This window comes from Mirounga angustirostris, unplaced genomic scaffold (genome assembly GCF_029215605.1).
Source record: "Mirounga angustirostris isolate CCGP_5_RB_7025 unplaced genomic scaffold, mMirAng1.0.hap1 SCAF_6, whole genome shotgun sequence".
Taxonomy (NCBI): domain Eukaryota; kingdom Metazoa; phylum Chordata; class Mammalia; order Carnivora; family Phocidae; genus Mirounga; species Mirounga angustirostris.
The window spans coordinates 2,967,527-2,990,066 of record NW_026991714.1 but is presented as its reverse complement, the minus strand read 5'-3'; the positions used below and the strand labels follow the sequence as shown (position 1 = coordinate 2,990,066).

At 46.2% G+C, this 22,540-nt stretch overlaps 1 protein-coding gene across 1 annotated transcript; it reads left to right on the top strand.

The window, feature by feature from the left end:
- The first annotated feature begins 5,047 nt into the window (after positions 1 to 5,047).
- Positions 5,048 to 20,893, top strand: CD5L (CD5 molecule like). Its single transcript, XM_045876343.2, has 6 exons — positions 5,048 to 5,179; positions 13,891 to 13,917; positions 16,450 to 16,800; positions 17,895 to 18,212; positions 18,933 to 19,253; positions 20,330 to 20,893. The coding sequence occupies exons 1-6, from the start codon at positions 5,152 to 5,154 to the stop codon at positions 20,335 to 20,337; spliced, it is 1,053 nt and encodes a 350-aa protein (XP_045732299.1). The 5' UTR covers positions 5,048 to 5,151; the 3' UTR covers positions 20,338 to 20,893.
- Positions 20,894 to 22,540: the final 1,647 nt, after the last annotated feature.

The following is a 22,540-nucleotide window of genomic DNA, read 5'->3' as shown; positions in this document are numbered from 1 at the left end:
GGGACCATCTATTCTGTCTTTAGATTTTTTCATGATGAGTTGAAAAAAAATTTTTCCTATACTTTCCATACAAAGGTCTTGTTATCACTTCAGGAATCTCACAGAACAATTTTACTCTAAATGACTGAAGACTGTGCTTATGCCCACTCAACCCCAAGTCCCGGATCTATTCCTCATTTTGAGCTCCTTCTCAATCCTGGACACTATGGGGGTGGGGGGGAGGGAGGCAGATAAACGTATGAAAGGAACAGAAGGAGATCAATGGTTCCAGTTAACAGGTGCTTACAGTTGTACACAGGGAAGAGCAACCAAACCCACCAGAATCCTATTTTCTAGAAAAATTACTTTTGGAAAATCACCCAAGAGCACCCTAGTTAGATCTAGGTAAGATGGGTGCACATTAAAACCTTGTCCCCCAATGAGTGACTGCTATGAATCTCGGAAAAATAACCTATCCATCATTATGGTGGTGGACCTCTGTAGACTTGGTATCCTGTTAGAGCTTCAGATCTTCCTTTGATCATGCAAACCCCACATGGACAGATTACGTATTTTCTGCCAGTTTTTCCTCCTGGAGACCCCATGACCTTTATCCCCTAGCCCATACAAGGCAATGTGGACATAATGGGCAAATGGTGTTTCTGATGGTTCTAAAGACTCAGTGGTGTTCTCTGGCTACCAATAGTCATTCACTCATTCACAGAGTCAACAATCATTTATTGTGGGCCAAGCTCTGGGAATATGAAGGGGGACAACTCAGGTAGTTTCTTACTCTCATAGAGAACACTAATGATTGGCATACTCATTACTTGTAGAGGGGTTTCGCCTTGGCCCTAAGACAGCAGAATATGTAGCTCAGCCTTCAACAGAGTTCCCCAGAGAGCGTCTTCTGTGTTCTGATGTATGTCATGGATTGCCATCCTCCAGACAATGATAGACTCCCACACAGCTTTGGGCTTCCCCACCCTCCACACTCCATCCCATCTCCCTCATCTGGATAAACCTCTTACCCACAGCCCCTTCTCAATCCCCTAAATGCCCAGCTTCTGAAACTCCCACCTTTGTTCCCTCCCAGTCCCCTGACCTGGGCCTTTTTATTGCCCAGAACTGCTTCTTCTCTAAGACCTTAATCACCCCTCTCCAAATCTCCTGTATCTACCCATCCAATGAACTTCCTAATGCTTGCCATCTTTGACCTTCCTCAGTGACATCCCCTTTCCCACAGGTCATTTCTCTTTTCATTTTTCCTTAGCCAATTTCCTGGCCTCCTCTATGTCTTGCAGGCCCCTTAGTTTGTTCTCTTGGCCCGAACCCCAGCTTGACCACCTCTCAGCATGCTTTCCTTAGGAGCCTCCAAGTCTGGATCTGTGAGGCCCACATCTCTTCCTGACCTTCTGACTGCAGCTGGAGAGGGTGTCACGGCTAGGCACATAGTGTCCCTCACACAGGAGGGTTTCCAGCCCCCTGCTGAGTACAGTCACACTGCTCACCCTTACCTGGGTCCCTTTCCTCTCCATGATGGTTCCACCTTTCACCACCCCTGCACCCCTGTCCAATCCAGCCTCCCTGGCTCCCCAGAAGCAACATATCCCCCATGACACCCCCCAGACACTGTGCCTACGACGTACAGTCCCCTACTTTCCACCTGCGGTTGCTGACATTTACCTGTATTTTCACCCTCTGGCACATTTTTCCCTTCCAGAAATCTAAGAATTACCTGAAACCACTAATTACCCTCATGTTCCCATCCAAAGAGCAAAGTCTTCTTATGGATTCTACCATTAACTAGGTCTGGCAGCCCTCCCCTCCCTCAATATCCCTCACCTGCTCCCCTGGACCGGTGTCTCTTCGCGAGCCTCCCTGGGGCCAGACTTCCCAGCTCCCCTCCATGTTGGAATCAGAATTCGATCTCCACGTGGGTCACATCCCGCCAAGGCTCCCTGTGCCTTTGGGATAATGCCCTCTCCTTTCCTCTCTTCATGTTCCTGACTCTGCTGGTAAAATATTATATTGGTGAGAAAGCTTTCATCTTTATTTTTTCTTCCTTTTCTTTCATCCAGTTTCCACATGAGGGGGAGACATAGATCTGAACACGGAGGCCTGAGCTCCCTGCTGTCTGGTGGGCCATGGGCCACAGAAAGTCCTTTTCCTCCAAGTGCAAACTCAGTAGGGCAAGTCTGCTTCCTGTAGCTGAAGGTAAATGTACAGGATCTGGGATCTCAGTTGCAATCTAATCGAGATTCATCGACAGGAAAACTGATTTTTTAGCCTTTTCTACATTCTGAGTCTGTTACAGCATCATTTCAGAATTTGGAGAGTGAGGGTGTGAGGAATTAGAATTTACAAACCCATTTGTAATAGACCCTCCACTACCTGTACATTTATATATTTATTTATTTATTTATTTCTATATGTTCAGTTAGCCACTGTATAGTACATCATTAGTTTTTGATGTACTGTTCAATGATTCATTACTTGAGTATAACACCCAGTGCTCATCACAACATGGGCCCTCCTTAATACCCAAAACCCTGTTACCCCATCCCCTCCTCCCCTCTGAAACCCTCAGTTTGTTTCCCAGGGTCCATAGTCTCTCATGGTTCATCCCCCTCTCTGATTTCTCCCCCTTCAGATTTCCCTCCCTTCCCCCATGGTCTTCTGTGCTATTGCTTATGTTCCACATATGAATGAAACCATATGATAATTGCCTTTCTCTGCTTGACTTACTTCACTTAGGATAATCCCCACCAGTTCCATCCATGTCAGTGCAAATGGTGGGTATTCATCCTTTCTGAAGGCTAAATAATATTCCATATCATATATGTATCACATCTTCTTTATCTATTCATCTGTTGAAATGCATCTCGCTCCTTCCACAGTTTGGTTATTGTGGACATTGCTGCTATGAACATTGGGGTGCACATGCCCCTTCTTTTCACTACATCTGTATCTTTGGGGTAAATACATTGCCTGACTTCAAGCTATATCACAAAGCTGTGATCACCAAGACAGCAGGGTATTGGCACAAAAACAGACACATAGACCAATGGAACAGAATAGAGACCCCAGAAATAGACCCTCAACTCTATGGTCAACTAATCTTAGACAAATGAGGAAAAAATACTTAATGGAAAAAAGACAGTCTCTCCAGTAAGTGGTGCTGGGAAAATTGGACAGCTACACATATAAGAATAAAACTAGACCATTCTCTTACACCATACACAAAGATAAACTCTAAATGGGTGAAAGACCTCAATGTGAGACAAGAATCCATCAAATTCCTAGAAGAGAACATAGGCAGTAACCTCTTAGACATCGGCCACAGCAACTTCTTTCAAGACATGTCTCCAAAGGCAAGGGAAACAAAAGGGAAAATGAACTTTTGGGACTTCATCAAGATAAAAAGCTTCTGCACAGCAAAGGAAACAGTCAACAAAACTAAGAGGCAACCCACAGAATGGGAGAAGATATTTGCAAATGACATTACAGATAAAGGGCAGGTATCAAAGATCTATAAAGAACTTCTCATACTCAACACTCAAAAGACAAATAATCAAGTCAAAAAATGGGCAGAAGACATGAACAAACACTTCTCCAAAGAAGACATACAAATGGCCAATAGACACATGAAAAAATACTCAACATCACTAGCCATCAGGGAAATACACATCAAAACTGCAATGAGATACCACCTTACACCAGTTAGAATGGCAAAAATTAACAAGTCAGGAAGCAACAAATGTTGGCAAAGATGTGGAGAAAGGTGAACCCTCCTATATTGTTGGTGGGAATGCAAGCTGGTGCAGCCACTCTGGAAAAGAGTATGGAGGTTCCTCAAGATGTTAAAAATAGAGCTACCCTATGACCCAGCAATTGCATTACTAGGTATGTGTACCTTTAGACACCAGTATCCTTGACACCTGACCACCAAGCAGGGTGAGACCCAGTCCTTCCAGTCCAGCCTTCATCTGTGACACTGTTTTATTCATCTGTACACTCAGAGCAAAGCCTTTCCTGCTCCGATTCTCCAGGCCACTCACCCTTCACCTCCAGCTCAAGTGTCATCACTTCTGTAAAGTCCCTGATTAGCCCCAAGTAGAAGTGACCATTTCCTCCACTGTGTTCCCAAAGTGTCATATACTTTCCTCTCTCACAGCTGCCTCCACACGTTGTCACAGCCACCGGACCATATCCCATGGAGCGCCAAACCCTTCCATTCACTAGTGTGTTCCCTGAACCCATCATATTCTCCCGGCACTCAGGCTGCTCAGAACTCTTCCCTAAAACAATAATAAGTAGGTGAAGAAATACAGGACTAAACAGGGAGATCTGTAATGAACCTATCTTTGTGCAGAGTGACCTGAATATTACAGAGAAGTGAAAATGTGTAGTTGTGGAGGGAAAACCACCTTGTGGGGAGCAATAGGAGCATTGTTAGCGGATATAGTTGAATGCTCCCATAGTCTAGTGTTGAATAGCTCTTGACGCACAGTGGTGCTTAATAGCAAGGCAGGGGGCTGGGAAGACTGGGGGTCTTGCTGCTCAACAACTGTCCATCAGGTTCTGGTCTAAACGATGACTTGATTTCATTACCACAGGGAACTCTTTCCATTCAGCTTCCAAAGATGGGCATAAACCAGGACAAGGACAGGAGAGGAGCAGATCCATGGGTTAAGCCTTCTGCTTTGCACTGGAAAAGCTGGTTTGAAGGAAAAGCCAGCCCTAGATGTGGAGATTGACACCTTGACTCTGGATTATGGTGCCTCAGAAGGCAACTCCATATGTATTCTATAGTCTCTGGCTTCTCTATTCTCCAGAGGTGGATGGAGCTGGGACACAGCAGAACCAAGTCAGGACAGCTTGGGGTTTTTTGTAGTTTTCTTTCTTTTTCTGTGTTTTTCTGCCAGTTCTGGCCACCTCCCTTCCTCTGGGGATATGCTGAGCTCAGCAAGCCCAGCTCCACCAGCTCTGCCCCCTGTGCCCATTGGCTTCTGGTCATCTGGTCATCTGATAAGGCTTAATGCTTCTGCTGCAGACAGGACCTGCCTCACTCTGTCCTGCTGGCACACCTGGCAGCCAGGCTGACTATTGCTGCTCCAGGGCCTCCTCCCAGCCTCAGATTTCAGCTCAGCATCTCCAGCAGCCTGGCTCATGGCTCTGCTATTTTCCTTGATCCTCGGTGAGTATCTCTGCCCCTGCTTACTGAGGCTTCAGCGTCTCCCCAGAACTTTGATCAGGGAGAGTGCTCTCTCCTCCCAGCCAGTGAAGATCCTGCTATTTTTTAAGGAGCAGCTTTACCTGCTCTCCTGCCTTCTCTGTGTCTAAACTCAAGCCACTGAATCCATACCCAATTTATAATCCATTTGATCATCAGAGTTTTTTCTATTTCCCTTTATTTACACTGACAAATTTAGAATAGTTTATCCCATTTCCCTTTTTATATAAATTTCCCTAAATGTATTCTTTATAAAAAGACAAATGAACCGTGGGTAACAGCACGTAGAGCAAGAAAAAGAAGAGAACCGGAAGACAGACAGCTTTCACAGGTCATACTGTCCAGTTTCCTCTCAAAGGTGTTCCATATAATGTTTCCCTAGGGTCCCCCAGTTTCTTATCATCCAGAATAATTTACTGTAAATGAGGATTTTGGAGTCAAAGCGACCTGAGTTTCAGTCCTTGTTCTTAGATTTCTTAGCTGTCTGAACTGTTAAATTACCCTCTCTCTCTGGAATCCTACTTTCATCTGTGAAATGAAGGTAATAGTATGTTCTTTGGAGGTTTGCTAGGAGACTTTTCATGAGATAATGAACTTGGGGCATCTAACAAGGCCTACTAGGTCTCTTCCCTAATCAGTCACAACCATTTTATTGTCTCGAGGATCCCATGCATCACCAAAGCTCACACTGGCACTTAATGTGCTCTTTGTAGGGTGCTGGCTGAATTCCTAAACACCAATACATTCCCTGTATCACCTGCCAGCAAGTCCAGCCCCATCAGGAGTGTCCTATCACCTCTTCTCTGCTTTCCTTCAGCCCCACCTCCTTCATGAAGCCTCTCTGGTTTGACTACCCATAATCATCTACCCTGCTCCAGAACTTTCAAGTCCCTCTTGGGCTCTGTCACTTTCATACCTGCACACCAGGCTCGACACACTTGGTTTGCACTGTGTATATACAGGCTTTCTCTTTTTCTTTTTTTTTAAGTATAAATTTTTTTTTATTCTTATGTTAATCCCCATACATTACATCATTAGTTTTAGATGAAGTGTTCCATGATTCATTGTTTCTGCATAACACCCAGTGCTCCATGCAGAATGTGCCCTCCTCAATACCCAGGCTAACCCATCCTCCCACCCCCCTCCCCTCTAGAACCCTCAGTTTGTTTTTCAGAGTCCATTGTCTCTCATGGTTCGTCTACCCCTCCGATTTCCCCCGCTTCATTCTTCCCCTCCCGCTACCTTCTTCTTCTTTTTTTTTTCTTAACATATATTGCATTATTTGTTTCAGAGGTAGAGATCTGAGATTCAACAGTCTTGCACAATTCACAGCGCTTACCAGAGCACATACCCTCCCCAGTGTCTATCACCCAGCCACCCTATTCCTCCCACCCCACCCCCCACTCCAGCAACCCTCAGTTTGTTTCCTGAGATTAAGAATTCCTCATATCAGTGAGGTCATACAATACATGTCTTTCTCTGATTGACTTATTTCGCTCAACATAATACCCTCCAGTTCCATCCACGTCGTTGCAAATGGCAAGATCTCATTCCTTTTGATGGCTGCATAATATTCCATTGTATATATATACCACCTCTTCTTTATCCATTCATCTGTCGATGGACATCTTGGCTCTTTCCACAGTTTGGCTATTGTGGACATTGCTGCTATAAACATTGGGGTGCACGTACCCCTTCGGATCCCTACTTTTGTATCTTTGGGGTAAATACCCAGTAGTGCAATTGCTGGATCCTATGGTAGCTCTATTTTCAACTTTTTGAGGAACCTCCATACAGTTTTCCAGAGTGGCTGCACCAGCTTGCATTCCCACCAACAGTGTAGGAGGGTTCCCCTTTCTCCGCATCCCCGCCAACATCTGTCATTTCCTGACTTGTTAATTTTAGCCATTCTGACTGGTGTGAGGTGGTATCTCATTGAGGTTTTGATTTGGATTTCCCTGATGCCGAGCGATATTGAGCACTTTTTCATGTGTCTGTTGGCCATTTGGATGTCTTCTTTGGAAAAATGTCTGTTCATGTCTTCTGCCCATTTCTTGATTGGATTCTTTGTTCTTTGGGTGTTGAGTTTGATAAGTTCTTTATAGATTTTGGATACTAGCCCTTTATCCGATATGTCATTTGCAAATATCTTCTCCCATTCTGTCGGTTGTCTTTTGGTTTTGTTGACTGTTTCCTTTGCTTTGCAAAAGCTTTTTATCTTGATGAAGTCCCAATAGTTCATTTTTGCCCTTGCTTCCCTTGCCTTTGGTGATGTTTCTAGGAAGAAGTTGCTTCGGCTGAGGTCAAAGAGGTTGCTGCCTGTGTTCTCCTTTAGGATTTTGATGGACTCCTGTCTCACATTGAGGTCTTTCAACCATTTGGAGTCTATTTTTGTGTGTGGTGTAAGGAAATGGTCCAGTTTCATTCTTCTGCATGTGGCTATCCAATTTTCCCAACACCATTTGTTGAAGAGACTGTCTTTGTTCCATTGGACATTCTTTCTTGCTTTGTCAAAGATGAGTTGACCATAGAGTTGAGGGTCCATTTCTGGGCTCTCTATTCTGTTCCATTGATCTATGTGTCTGTTTTTGTGCCAGTACCATGCTGTCTTGATGATGACAGCTTTGTAATAGACTGGAAGTCCAGAATTGTGATGCCGCCGGCTTTGCTTTTCTTTTTCAACATTCCTCTGGCTCTGCGGGGTCTTTTCTGGTTCCATACAAATTTTAGGATTATTTGTTCCATTTCTTTGAAAAAAGTGGATGGTATTTTGATGGGGATTGCATTGAATGTGTAGATTGCTCTAGGTAGCATTGACATCTTTACAATATTGGTTCTTCCAATCCATGAGCATGGAACGTTTTTCCATTTCTTTGTGTCTTCCTCAATTTCTTTCATGAGTATTTTATAGTTTTCTGAGTACAGATCCTTTGCCTCTTTGGTTAGATTTATTCCTAGGTATCTTATGGTTTTGGGTGCAATTGTAAATGGGATCGACTCCTTAATTTCTCTTTCTTCTGTCTTGTTGTTGGTGTATAGGAATGCCACTGACTTCTGTGCATTGATTTTATATCCTGCCACTTGACTGAATTCCTTATGAGTTCTAGCAGTTTTGGGGTGGAGTCTTTTGGGTTTTCCACATAAAGTATCATATCATCTGCAAAGAGTGAGAGTTTGACTTCTTCTTTGCCAATTTGGATGCCTTTGATTTCTTTTTGTTGTCTGGTTGCTGTGGCTAGGACTTCCAATACTATGTTGAATAGCAGTGGTGATAGTGGACATCCCTGCCGCGTTCCTGACCTTAGGGGGAAAGCTCTCAGTTTTTCCCCATTGAGAATGATATTCACTGTAGGTTTTTCATAGATGGCTTTTATGATATTGAGGTATGTACCCTCGATCCCTATACTCTGAAGAGTTTTGATCAAGAAAGGATGCTGTACTTTGTCAAAAGCTTTTTCTGCATCTATTGAGAGGCATATGATTCTTGTTCTTTCTTTTGTTAATGTATTGTATCACATTGATTGATTTGCGGATGTTGAACCAACCTTGCAGCCCAGGGATAAATCCCACTTGGTCATGGTGAATAATCCTTTTAATGTACTGTTGGATCCTATTGGCTAGTATTTTGGTGAGAATTTTTGCATCCATGTTCATCAGGGATATTGGTCTGTAATTCTCCTTTTTGATGGGGTCTTTGTCTGGTTTTGGGATCAAGGTAATGCTGGCCTCATAAAATGAGTTTGGAAGTTTTCCTTCCATTTCTATTTTTTGGCACAGTTTCAGAAGAATAGGTATTAATTCTTCTTGAAATGTTTGGTAGAATTCCCTTGGGAAGCCATCTGGCCCTGGGCTTTTGTTTTTTGGGAGATTTTTGATGACTGCTTCCATTTCCTTAGTGGTTATAGGTCTGTTCAGGTTTTCTATTTCATCCTGGTTCAGTTTTGGTAGTTGATACATCTCTAGGAATGCATCCATTTCTTCCAGGTTATCGAATTTGCTGGCATAGAGTTGCTCATAATATGTTCTTATAATTGTTTGTATTTCTTTGGTGTTGGTTGTGATCTCTCCTCTTTCAGTCATGATTTTGTTGATTTGGGTCATTTCTCTTCTCTTTTTGATAAGTCTGGCCAGGGGTTTATCAATCTTGTTAATTCTTTCAAAGAACCAGCTCCTAGTTTCGTTGATCTGCTCTACTGTTCTTTTAGTTTCTATTTCATTGATTTCTGCTCTGATCTTTATTATTTCTCTTCTCCTGCTGGGTTTAGGCTTTATTTGCTGTTCTTTCTCCAGCTCCTTTCGGTGGAGGGTTAGGTTGTGTACTTGAGACCTTTCTTGTTTCTTGAGAAAGGCTTGTATTGCTATATACTTTCCTCTTAGGACTGCCTTTGCTGCATCCCAAAGATTTTGAATAGTTGTGTTTTCATTTTCATTGGTTTCCATGTATTTTTTTAATTCTTCTTTAATTTCCTGGTTGACCCATTCATTCTTCAGTAGGATGCTCTTTAGCCTCCATGTATTTGAGTTCTTTCTGACTTTCCTCTTGTGATTGAGTTCTAGTTTCAAAGCATTGTGGTCTGAAAATATGCAGGGAATGATCCCAATCTTTTGGTACCGGTTGAGACCTGATTTATGACCTAGGATGTGATCAATTCTGGAGAATGTTCCATGGGCACTAGAGAAGAATGTGTATTCCGTTCCTTTGGGGTGGAATGTTCTGAATATGTCCTGAAGTCCATTTGGTCCAGTGTCATTTAAAGTCTTTATTTCCTTGTTGATCTTTTGCTTAGACAATCTGTCCATTTCAGTGAGGGGGGTGTTAAAGTCCCCCACTATTATTGTATTGTTGTCAATGTGTTTCTTTGCTTTTGTTATTAATTGCCTTATATAATTGGCTGCTCCCATGTTAGGGGCATAGATATTTACAATTGTTAGATCTTCTTGTTGGATAGATCCTTTAAGTAGGATATAATGTCCTTCCTCATCTCTTATTACAGTCTTTGGTTTAAAATCTAATTTGTCTGATATAAGGATTGCCACCCAGCTTTCTTTTGGTGTCCATTAGCATGGTAAATGGTTTTCCACCCCCTCACTTTCAATATGGGGGTGTCTTTGGGTCTAAAATGAGTCTCTTGCAGACAGCATATCAATGGGTCTTGTTTTTTAATCCCGTCTGATAGCCTGTGTCTTTTGATTGGGGCATTTAGCCCATTTATATTCAGGGTAACTATTGAAAGATAGGAATTTAGGGCCATTGTATTGCCTGTAAGGTGACTGTTACTGTATATTGTCTGTGTTCCTTTCTGGTCTATGTTGCTTTTAGGGTCTCTCTTTGCTTAGAGGACCCCTTTCAAGATTTCCTGTAGGGCTGGTTTTGTGTTTGCAAATTCCTTTAGTTTTTGTTTGTCCTGGAAGCTTTTTATCTCTCCTTCAATTTTCAATGACAGCCTAGCTGGATAGAGTATTCTTGGCTGCATATTTTTCTCATTTAGTGCTCTGAATATATCCTGCCAGTCCTTTCTGGCCTGCCAGGTCCCTATGGATAGGTCTGTTGCCAATCTAATGTTTCTACCCTTGTAGGTTACATCTCTCTTCTCCCGAGCTGCTTTCAGGATTTTCTCTTTGTCTATGAGACTTGTAAGTTTTACTATTAGATGTCGGGGTGTTGACCTATTTTTATTGATTTTGAGAGGGGTTCTCTGTGCTTCCTGGATTTTCATGCCTGTTTCCTTCCCCAAATTAGGGAAGTTCTCTGCTATAATTTGCTCCATTATACCTTCTGCCCCTCTCTCTCTTTCTTCTTCTTCTGGGATCCCAATTATTCTAATGTTGTTTCATCTTATGGTATCGCTTATCTCTCGAATTCTGCCCTCGTGATCCAGTAGTTGTTTATCTCTCTTTTTCTCAGCTTCTTTATTTTCCATCATTTCATCTTCTATATTACTGATTCTCTCTTCTGCCTCATTTATTCTAGCAGTTAGCGCCCCCATTTTTGATTGCACCTCATTAATAGCCTTTTTGATTTCTACTTGGTTGGATTTTAGTTCTTTTACTTCTCCAGAAAGGGTTTCTCTAATAACTTCCATATTTTTTTCAAGCCCAGCTAGTATCTTTAAAGTGATGATTCTGAACTCTAGATCCGACATTGTACTAATGTCTGTATTGATTAGGTTCCTGGCAGTCGGTACTACCTCTTGTTCTTTTTGTTGAGGTGATTTTTTCCATCTTGTCATTTTGTGCAGAGGAGAATAGATTAATGAGAGAACAAAATGCTAGCAGAGTAACAACGTCCCCAGAAAATATACTCTAAACAAATCAGAAAAGACCTGAAGCAGTGGGAAAAGAAAGGGAAAGAGAGAAAAAAGAAAAAGAAAAAAAGGAAAAGATAAAGATAAAAACAAAAACAAACAAAACAACAACAACAACAACAACAAAACCAGAATGTGATCAAATATGATCAGGCTGGTATAGAGATCAGTGCCACACACTAGATTTTGGGTGTATTTTGGTCTTTTAGAAGAAAGTGACTCCCAAAATTTTAACTAAAGAAAAACTTATATATGTACAAAAATAAGGGTTGATATGATGAAGGGATGGAATATGACTGTAAAGATGGGAATTATAAAAAATTTTATAAAAGGAATTGATAAGTTGTTTGAAAAAAGAAAGAAGAGGATTTAAAAAAAGAAAAAAGAAAAAAAAGGGAGAGGATGTGATCAGGCAGGGGAATAGAAAACACCGTATACTAGAGATTTAGGGTATATTTTAATCTGTTAGAAGAAACTATCTCAAAATTTTAAAGAGAGAACAACTTATATATATAAGCCAAAAATACGGGTAACTACTATGAAGGGATAGAATATGACTCTAAAAATGAAAAATAAAAATATTTCTTTTAAAAAAAGAGATTGATAAGATGTTGGTTGAAAAAGGAAAAAAGAAAAACTCAAAAAGAAAAGAAAAAAGACAGTTAAAAAAATTAACTTTAAAAGACTAAAGAATCATGGTAAAAAAGCTGTGAATTCTATGTGCAGTAGTCCCCTAGCGCTGGAGTTCTGCCGTTCTCATTGATCGGTAAACTTGGTCTTGGCCGGCTGTTCTCGCTGATCTTCTGGGGAGGGGCCTGTTGCCGTGGTTTCCAAATGTCTCTGCCGGAGGCGGAAGTGCCCCGCCCTTGCCCCCTCCCGGCTGAGTAATCTGCTCGGGTTTGCTCTCCGGGGCTTTTGTTCCCTGCGAGCTTTCCGTACAGCTTTGGAGGCGGAGAGTGAAAATGGTGGCCTCCCAATCTCCGCCCCGGAGGAGCCGAGAACTCGGGGCCCCGCTCCTCAGGGAGCCCCCAGAGAAAAGCCGCCAGTCACTCCCGTCTCCCCGGTCTCCGGCCGCACCCCGTGCTCGCCCAGCCTGTGACCGCGCGTTTCTATCTCTGGCCCCCGACCCCGGGTGGAGTCTCCAAACCCAGCAGATCCCCGCAGTGCGCTCCCGCGCGGCTCCTCCCGGGGGAGGAAGGGGAGTCTCCCCGGATCTGCCGCTTGTGGGGTCCCTGCTGGAGGAGCAGGGGCCCGACTGGGCCGCGGATCACGGTTTATGGCCACCCCGAGCTGAGAGCCCGCGCCTGGGCTCCGCCTCTGCAGCCGGCTTCCCTGCTGCGTTACCTGGGAGCTCTGCTGCCCTCAGGCACCCCCGGTCTTTCTGTGACCCCGAGGGTCCTGAGACCACACTGTCCCGGAGGGTTCCACCCCCTGCTTAGCCACCAGAGTGACGTCCCTCGGCGGAGCTGACTTTTAAAAGTTCCGATTTTGTGCCCCGCGGCTCTATCACTTGCCAGAAGCGCCGACGGAGGCCCCTCCCCCGCCGTCTATCCTCCCGAATATCGCCTCGGATTCACTTCTCCGCACGTCCTACCTTCCAGAAAGTGGTCGCTTTTCTGTTCAGAGAGTTGTTGCTATTCCTTTCTTCGATCTCCTGATGGGTTTGTCGGTGTTCAGAATGGTTTGATCCCTATCCAGCTGAATTCCTGAGAGGAGACGAAATCCAGGTCTCCTACTCCTCCACCATCTTGCTCCGCCCCTTATACAGGCTTTCTCTTTACTAGATGTGTGGGGTGTTATGTGTAATATTACTTTGAGGTTTAGACAGTTACAGACAAGGTCTCACTGAGTCTGAGAGTGGCTATATCCTGGAGAATAAGGGCATTGGATTATTTAGAAATTATTTGGAAATGAAAAGAAGAAAATATTCCAGAATAAGCCACTAAAATTCTTGGATCTGCCTGAAAGACTCTAGACCAAAGACATTAGCTTCTTCAGAAATATTGCATAACATGTGGGGGGTGGGGCATGACTGTTCTGCAGTTCAGAATGCCGAGGGCCTTGGGGACCACTGATGGGCACAGGGCTCAGGACTCTCGGCAGCATTAGAAGGGAGCCTAATGCATAGAGGAGCCCGATCACCCAGAGGTCCTATAGGGAGAAACTATGATGTCCTATGATGTGCTGGCCCTTAAGCCTGGGGTTTGGAACCAAATGTAGGGCTGCTTTCTGACCTGTTGATCAGGGCTCAGCAAACTACAGCCCACAAGCTAACAAAGTCTAGCAAAGATTTTCTAGAGAGTTGTGTTGTTTGAACAAAGTCTTGGGATTGACGATATGATCTCACTCGCTTCCTTCTTTTCTCCTCAGCCATTTGCACCGGACCTGGTCTCTTAGGTAAGATTTTTGGGGTCCTGAGAGGGAGGCCTCCAAGCTCTTGAGATGGAAAACTTGATGCTTCCTTGGGGCATGGAGAGAGGCTCTCTAGTTCAATAGAATCTGAGTAAATATCCTCTCCAGTTTCTCAGTCCAACCACTCTGTCCTATGTGGGTGGGTTTCCACCTCCAGAACCTGGTAGGAGTTTGGGTGGTGTTTCCTGCAAGGGGATTCCCTCCCACTTGGCCTCTGTGGCCTAAAACTCTTGGCCACCTCCAAGTAGCAGACGGCTTTGTCTGGGGACTCAGAAGGTATCCCACCCCCTTGTCGGCATATCTGGGAGAGGAACTTCCTTTTGCCCTCCTGGGCTCTACCACTTCCCAGCCCCAGTGCCAACCTGCATGGCTCCTTTGAACTAGAAATGCATCTACTTGTGTGCAGTGTGTGGTTTGACCAGCAGTGGGCAGGCTGGATTTCAGCCTCCACTGGCCACCTGTGTACAGAGAATAGGTCTGTCAAGAGGAAGGCTGTGATCTCGACTCAAGGGGGTTGGTCGTGGACCCTCAGCTTCTTACACATTATCCCATGGGTCTTTTTCTCTTAATGGTAGAGGCTTTACCAGAGAGGGACAGCCACAGACTCTGCAGTGGCCGTGAGGAACTCCACACCAGCAGGATGTAATTCAATTCTTTCAGCATTGCCTCTTCAGATTATTAGTCTAAAAATTAGATTACGTGGTCTTTTTTCCTGTGGTGTCCAGGGGTATCCTCACTGCTGGTACAGGGACCTTGGCTCTACAGCTTTCCCACAGCCCAGGTCACTGCTCCTCCACCCCCAGCCCTGCTCTCGAGCTGTGAGCCAACAAAGTAGGCTGAGGGCACTGCCCGGGAGGCAGCTGCCCCGAAGGCCCCTCTGCCCTTCTCTCTGGCTCTCAAATCTCTTCTCAGCTGTGTTTCCTTGACACTTAGGCTGTTTCTTTCTTACATGTTTCTTCTTTCCTGGGAGGGGTTCTAATTCTCCTTTCCATGGAAAATAAAACTCATTTAAAGCCAGAATTTTACAATTCAAAATCAGATAACATGTGCATGTAGATAGCTAGTGCTTCCTGGAGTACACAATAATGCATGTCTAAATTCAAATCTTGCAATGACCCAACTGCTATTTCTGGGTGACTCTTCTTGAGTTATGTCTGTACCCTGTAAACATAGGTGTGCAAAAATGAAAACCTTTCTTAGTTTTTTAAGTTAAATTTTAAAATCTATTTCTAGCCTCCATTCCTCACATTGCTTCCCTCAAAAAACACATGGAACCAAAGGAGACACAAAAACAAATGAACAAACCAAATGTCAACTTCCAATGCACTCTAAAATCAACCAGCTCAGTGTTTCTCACTCAGCAACTTCTTCTGGGGTTGATTCCGGGTTCTAGGGAGTTTTTGCAGAGCTGAGGCAAGGTAGATGGTGGAAGATCTGGTCCTCCAAAGTCATATTCCATTCGTGCATGTGCCTCACTCACCCACATGTCCCATGTGGTCATAGGTGACACTGCTCGTAATGGGGTAGGCCACAGACCAGCAGTCCCGTGTGACCCCTCCATGTGCCCCAGACCTGTCTCGGTCAACTACCCCACTCCATGGAGGCATGGCCCATTCATCTCTTCTGTATCATGCTGTCATTCAAGGGCTACACATGTAGCCAACTAGCTCTTCACCTTTTGTATCTCACCCTTCCAGGCTGCTGGAGTCTTTGTGGGGTTGCCCCAGACCTCTTAAATATAATCTCCTGGAGGGCAGCAATGCTCTGAGTTCATAAACCAATACCTGGAACATAGTATATACTCAACAAAAGTGTGTTGTCTGATAGGCTCTTCTTTGCTCTCCTACAGCCATCTCCACTCTATGTCTGTGTCTCGGTGGAAGAGGGAGAGAATTTCCATTAGCTTTTTCCACCCTCAGAGTTATTATCAGGAAGCAGAATCATGTACTGGATTCCTCAGAACATATCTGGAGGCTCTGGGGAGATTGTCTCTTACCCCAAGCCCTAGAACCCTCTAGACTAAGATTCTGACTGGTCAAGGCTCTGACCCTTCCTTCATCCACTGCTGTCTGCATTCCTCTAAGCTGGGTTCTTGAGCACAGGAAGATGTCATGAGAAACAGCAAGGATGGGTAGTGGGGGATGACAGATATTGGGAGAGAAAGAGAGTCAGGTTGGTCAGCCCAAGTTATATCTATAAAGCCAGCCTCCATCTGGCTGCCACCGGGGGAGGCAGAGTCAAGAAATGACAACACAACAGAGCACATCTCTATACTTGTATTCCGACCTGGGGCTTCCACTGCTTAGCGGTGTGAGTATATATACGTAGGTGTCTTGAAGCGGAGTTTCTTGGCAGGGTAGGTTAAGAGTGGAGCAGAATCAGAACTTAGGGATGGGGTCCTGAAGCTCCTCTCCCTCCACTTCCCTTATAAGCCCTCCATCTCAGACCCCAACATCCCACACCCTCTGGGAGTGTTGGAAGTGTTCCAAGATGCCTGAGTTCTCTCTCATCCTCCAGATGCCCATCCAAGCTCCCTTCCCTTTGGAGGGTCTTCATCCAGTGTGCGGCTGGTGGGAGGTGACCACCGCTGTGAAGGGCGGGTGGAGGTACAGCAGGCCGGCGAGTGGGGCACCGTGTGTGATGATGGCTGGGACAAGAACGATGCCGCTGTGGTGTGCCGGGAGCTGGGCTGTGGAGCCGTCAAGAGGGCAATCAGTGGTACTTCATTTGGGCCACTGACACAAGAAAATCAAAAAATCTTCATCCAAGAATTCAAATGCAATGGCATGGAAGAGAGCCTGTCTCAGTGTGAAAGGGAAGATTTTTTCGACTGCACCCACGAGGAGGACGCAGGAGCTGTATGTGGGTGTAAGTACCGTAGCCCCACACCCTCTGCCACCCAATCCGTGGACCAGAGTCACCTGTCTTAACCCCCACCATGGACTTCACACGTAGTAACTAGCTCCTCACCCTTCGTATCTCACCCTTCTCAACTGTGGGCCCAGCAGAGGAACATTATCCTCACTTAGTATTGTTCCTGCTCTTTGGATGAGGTAAAGCATTTAGCTTAGTTTCAGCCTACATGAGAGCCTGCTTCTCTCCTTCGCGCGCGCGCGCGCGCACACACACACACACACACACACACACACACACACACAAGCATGCCCAGATCCATCCACCACTAAGTGTTGGTTGAAGAGTATAACCTGTGTCTGGAACTCAGGGGAGGTATGGGGAAGAAAAGAGCTGGCAAGGTATGATGTATGTTTCCTGGTTTTTGCCCCTAAGAAAACCAAGTACAATGCATGCTCTTCCAGCTCTCAAGTGTTCCACCAATGAAATAGTGGACAAGAGATGCTCTTAGGAAACCAACACAACACTTTGCCTTCTGTGCATTAATAATCCCCTCTCTGCATGCACTTCCCACTAGACTGTGATTTGCCTGAGAGGCTGGTCCATGCCTTCTCTTTGTCACCCTGCAGACTGTTACCAGGGAAACAACTAAAATCCTTGTGCCTGATGCTGAGATCTCATTCCTACTTCTTAGAGAGATTGAAGGTTGGGAGCACTAATTCACAATACTTGGGTGATAATGCTGATAATGAACCAGGAAGTTTTGGGGCTTGGACACATTGCGTATGTTACTATTGCATTTTATTTTTAAAAAATCAATGCAATCCCTCTACTTGCCTCTTATGAGGAACAAATGAGAATATGAATATGGAAATAATTTAAAAAACTAAAAATGTTACAGAAATAATTAATTCACTTGGAACTGAAAAATGACATTCGTTCCATTGATTCACTCATCCAACCCATTCAACAAGCATCTACTGGACAACCCTAAGCACTCTAGACACATTGTACTAAACACCAAGAACAGAGGGATGTGCCCATGGGGCTCTATTCTGGGAAGACCATGTTCTTGATTAAACAGACACCTCCTCTTTCCTTTCCCACAGTCGAAGAGAGTGTGCGGCTGGTTGATGGCCCCAAGCGCTGCCAGGGCCGAGTAGAGGTGAAGCACGAAGGGCAGTGGAAAACTGTGTGCAAAGCAAGCTGGAGCTTTCCAGCCACCAAAGTGGTATGCCGGCAGCTGGGATGTGGACGGGCCACGCTGACCCGGAAATGCTGCAACAAAGCCACCCAGGGCCAACGGCCCATCTGGATGAGAAAGGCATCATGCTCAGGAAAAGAAATCAGCCTTCAGGATTGCCCTTCTGGGGTTTGGGAAAGGAACAACTGCACCCATGATGAGGACATGTGGGTGGAATGTGAAGGTAAAGCCCATGAGTCCAGAAACTAGATTCATTCATGAATTTGGTTAAACTGGATTCCATTTAACCAATGTCTATAGACAGCTAGTGAGGCATCAAGTGACAGTGACAGTCAGTTACTCATCAATTCTTGTTATTTATTCATTCATTCATTCATTCATTTTAGAGAGAGAGAGGGAGAGCACAAGTGGGGGGAAGGGGAGAGAGAATCCCAAGGAGACTCCAGTCCGGCGATCATGGAGCCCAATGCGGGTCTCTATCTTACGACCCTGAGACCATGACCCCAGACAAAATCAAGAGTTGGGCACTTAACTGACTGAGCTATCCAGGTGCCCCTCTTGTTTTTTTAAAACGCTGACATCAGTGCCTCCCTCTGTACAGGAAAATGGTTCCAGTGATAAGTAAGTGCTAGATTACTGTGAACTACTAGTATATTGAATTCTACATAATGGAGACAGAGCATGCCACTCCATGTATTGTTGAGCTCTTTAATTTAAAAAAACCATTAGGAAATCACTTATTAATATTAGATTTTTATAAATTAGAGAAGTGGAAAATCCTAGTTAAGGAAGGGACCTGGACTACACGGTCAGGCAGAGAGAAGGGGCTGTAGGTACAGAAACTCAGTGGATGGTCTCACGTGCTGATGGGATTTGAGTGTAGAGGAACCTCTCTGTCAGTCCCCCTGCCTCCCGCCACCCTCACTCCCTCCTGCACCTGCAGATCCCTTTGAACTGCAGCTGGTAGGAGGAGACAGCCGCTGCGCTGGGAGGCTGGAGGTGCTGCACAAGGGCGAGTGGGGCACTGTCTGTGACGATGGCTGGGGAGAAGAAGCCGACCAGGTGGTATGCAGGCAGCTGGGTTGTGGGGAGTCCCTCTCTCCATCTGCCAAATTCCGGAGAAGATTTGGCCCTGGGGTCGGCCGCATCTGGCTGGATGACGTTGCTTGCTCAGGGGAGGAGAGGTCTCTGGAGCAGTGCCCGCATAGGTTTTGGGGCCAACACAATTGCAACCATGCAGAGGACGTGGCTGTGGTCTGTGCAGGTAAGTCCTGGGGCAGAGTTCATGGGGACATCATGGGGGGAGGGGAGGGACGGGGGTTCCCACTAGGGTGGTCCCCTATTGTACACTTCAGGGGATATGAGTGAAGCTTTTGAGCAATAAATAGAAATAATGATGATACTAATAATAAACCCCATACTGTAGACTTACTGACGTGAGAGGAAGAGAGGTTTTAAAAATTACTGGATCAACACCCTTATATTAAACATAAACAAAGTGAGACTCAGAGAAAATAAACAAATTGCCAAAATCATAAAAATTGCTTTGAAATGATAGAGCAGAACTAAAGTGACTTGTCCTGACTCTGATCTCCGGGGTCATTCTCCCAGATGACCCCAACCCTCACAAACTAAGTTTAAACTATGGGAGACAGTCCTACCTCATTCTACCTGATGTCACTCCACGGATTTTAGGTGAACCTGTGGGAATGGGGCTGGGGTAGGGGGGGCTCTTGGGATGCCCAGGAAACAGAGTCATTCCAGACAGTGGGGAGACTGTAGGCCTCTTCAGGGAAGGGAAGGAGGAAGCCCTGCCCCAACTTGAGCCAGGAAATGCAAGCTCAGCCCCTGGGGGCTGAAGCCCAGCTTGATAAGCGGGCTTGGTTTAACCACGCTGCGGTGGAGCCAGGTGAGGGCTCGATGACCAGCTAGTGCCCAGAAGAGGAGAGATTTAGTCATGGAAGACTACAGTTTGAGCCCTTATCCTGCCTTTTTGAGCCTCTGTAATCTTAGTCACTTAAGTACTCAGGACCTCATTGTTTTCATCTATAAAATAGAAAGGCCCTTGTCCCATTGATCATGAGTTTCATGATCGTGCGAGGGTGAGATGTGTTCATATACGGGAACACTGTTTGTGGCAGCTGGCCAAGTAAGCCCCTGGGATGCTGCACCTGACTCCGACTTGACACACATCTGCGGGGGATGTGTGTACGATTAGGGTCTTGGAGGGCCTCTCTTTCCTATACTGGGGCCCAATCTTCTTTCTTAGCCTCTTTGAGCTTGAATGAAATGATCCTTTTTGACATGTCCCATCCTTACTGTACATTCTTCTCTTTACAGAACAGTAGCCTGGCCTATCTGAAGCTCAACCCAACCCCCACAGGCCCCACGTGTCCCCTACTTCTCATGGACCCTGATTGGCCTGGCCTGAGCCCCGCTCTGCCCCCCGCAGGCGTCTGAACCCTGTGCCCTGCCTTGTTCTAGAGCCACTCACTCCTGTCATTGCCTGGAGACAAGAGCTGTTGAATGCCCTCTGCCGGGGGAGATGAGCCCACAGTCACCCTGGACTCCTGTGCTGCCTCTTCCCTCGCAGCCTGGGATCCCCAGGCTGGTGCCCTGACCAGTGTGGGCCATGGCTGGGCACCACCTATGTCCGTAGAGAACATGAAAGGAACCAGACCATTACGTGGAACCTGGGGAGGAAGCTCAGAGTCTTTTAGCTCTTTTTCTCATGCTTGAGGTGATCACAACTGATAACACCTCACGGCCCTCCTGCTTCTCGGGGGCAGCACATTCTTTCAGGAGCAGGGCAGCATCCTGTAATTGTAGACGCTTTGATGGTCCTTGGAAGCAATGGTGCACCCCTCAAATGCCTGCAATAAAAATCCTTTGTTGACCCTCCAACGTGGTTGCCATTTATCCAGAAGAATCTTACAAATGCATTCTAACTGACCTAGGGAAACATGTGTTGGCGACGGGGCTGCCTCCGGAAGGAGGGGAGGCTGAGGCAGAAGGAGGTTGGGGAGGCCGGAGTTGTGCCTCCTGCCAATCCGATGATACCTCTTTCACTGCATCCGCTCAGATGCTCGTGCCTGCAAGTCTGAGGCAAGGCACAGTGATGCTAAGGTCAGAACCTAATTCTAAAACTCAGCAGCCTTGCACTCTGAGGCTCAGCTGAGCACCTGCTGTATGCCTGCATTTCCGCTGCCTAATAAAGAGACCCCCCCAGTCTCTGCAGCTGCCTCCTGTGCGGTGGGCTTTTCTTGCCACCGGCAAGCAGGTGTGCCTTCCCAGCGATGGCCTTCGGAGCACCGCTGGGCAGAAGGGGACCCGCCGGCAGATCCGACCAGCCGTGTTACAGAGTCCTATCCCCCTGTCTCTTCCCTAGCATGGGAACACGGAGCACCTGGCCCGTAGTCAAGAAGAGAAGGCCTCGCCAAACATTTTGGGATCTACCTTGTTTACTCAGAGACTTTGTCTTTATCTGATCAGCTCTCTTTATCTGATGAGGGCTTCCTGATTTTCCCTACACACTAGCATCCTGTTCGCTTCACCCCATGGTAGCTGGAACCCCGAGGCCTCTGAGCAGCCTGCACCAAGCCATTGAAAAGCTATTTTACCCTCAGTGGAGCAACAGGGTTGGAATGTCACAAAAGGAACTTCAAATTCCCTCTAATTTTATATTAAAATTTCATTTATCTCCATTCCAGTACGCCCCCTGAGTGTCAGTCAGATAAAAGTAAGAGCTCTTGGGAGAGACAGGGTGAATCCCACCTGGAAGCAAGAGTTGATAGTAGCCTAAATAGTGAGTGTCACCGAAGGAGAGCAAACCGAGAAGGTGACCCTGGCCTGTTGTGGGGACAGAGGTCATGTCCGCAGTGGGCTCGGATGATATAGTACATCAGAGCCTGAGCAGACTAGCATGTGACCCTGGCTGCCAGCTCTCAGACACTGCTGAGTCTTCCCAGACTCGTCACGCATCTCTCCCAGGGGCCTCTTATCAGGAGATAGGCCAGCCAGGCCCCCCAGCCGGGCCCCCGCCAAGAGGCCGCTCACCTGCGGCTCTGCATTTAGGGGGAGTACTGCCTGAGTAGGGCAGGGATTCTGAGTCGGTGTAAACCTTCTCCCACAAGACACCCTCCTGAGACCCTTGCCAGGGTCCAGATCCGTAGGCACCCTGCACCCCTGGGCCCACACACGCGCAGTGTGCACCCCTTCAGCTGGCCTGGGGCAGACGGGGCCCAGTGGGCCCGTGGGGCTGGGGACTGGTTTGCTGCCACTTGCAGAGTCTGCACAGAGGGCTCCAACCCCCCCCGAGGCAGCAGCGACAGACTTGCCACAATGCGTGCCCACCTGGACTTGCTACCTGGCAGGGTCCTCACCAGCACACAGGGCTCCCAGATCTGTCTTAGTGGAAGACGCAGTGGGCAGGCCACTCACTCTGTCATCAGTGGAATATTGTCCCCGGGGTAGGTGAGTTAGGGCTTGCAAGATGCATGCGCCTTGTGACCCTGCTTGTCCCGTCCCTTGTCTGGATCCTGATCACAGCAC

Coding starts and splice junctions, on each gene's coding strand:
- CD5L (XM_045876343.2), top strand. CDS start 5,152: ATGGCTCTGCTATTTTCCTTGATCCTCG. Junction 13,918..16,449: donor CACCGGACCTGGTCTCTTAG/GTAAGATTTTTG, acceptor CTCATCCTCCAG/ATGCCCATCCAAGCTCCCTT. Junction 18,213..18,932: donor CATGTGGGTGGAATGTGAAG/GTAAAGCCCATG, acceptor CTGCACCTGCAG/ATCCCTTTGAACTGCAGCTG.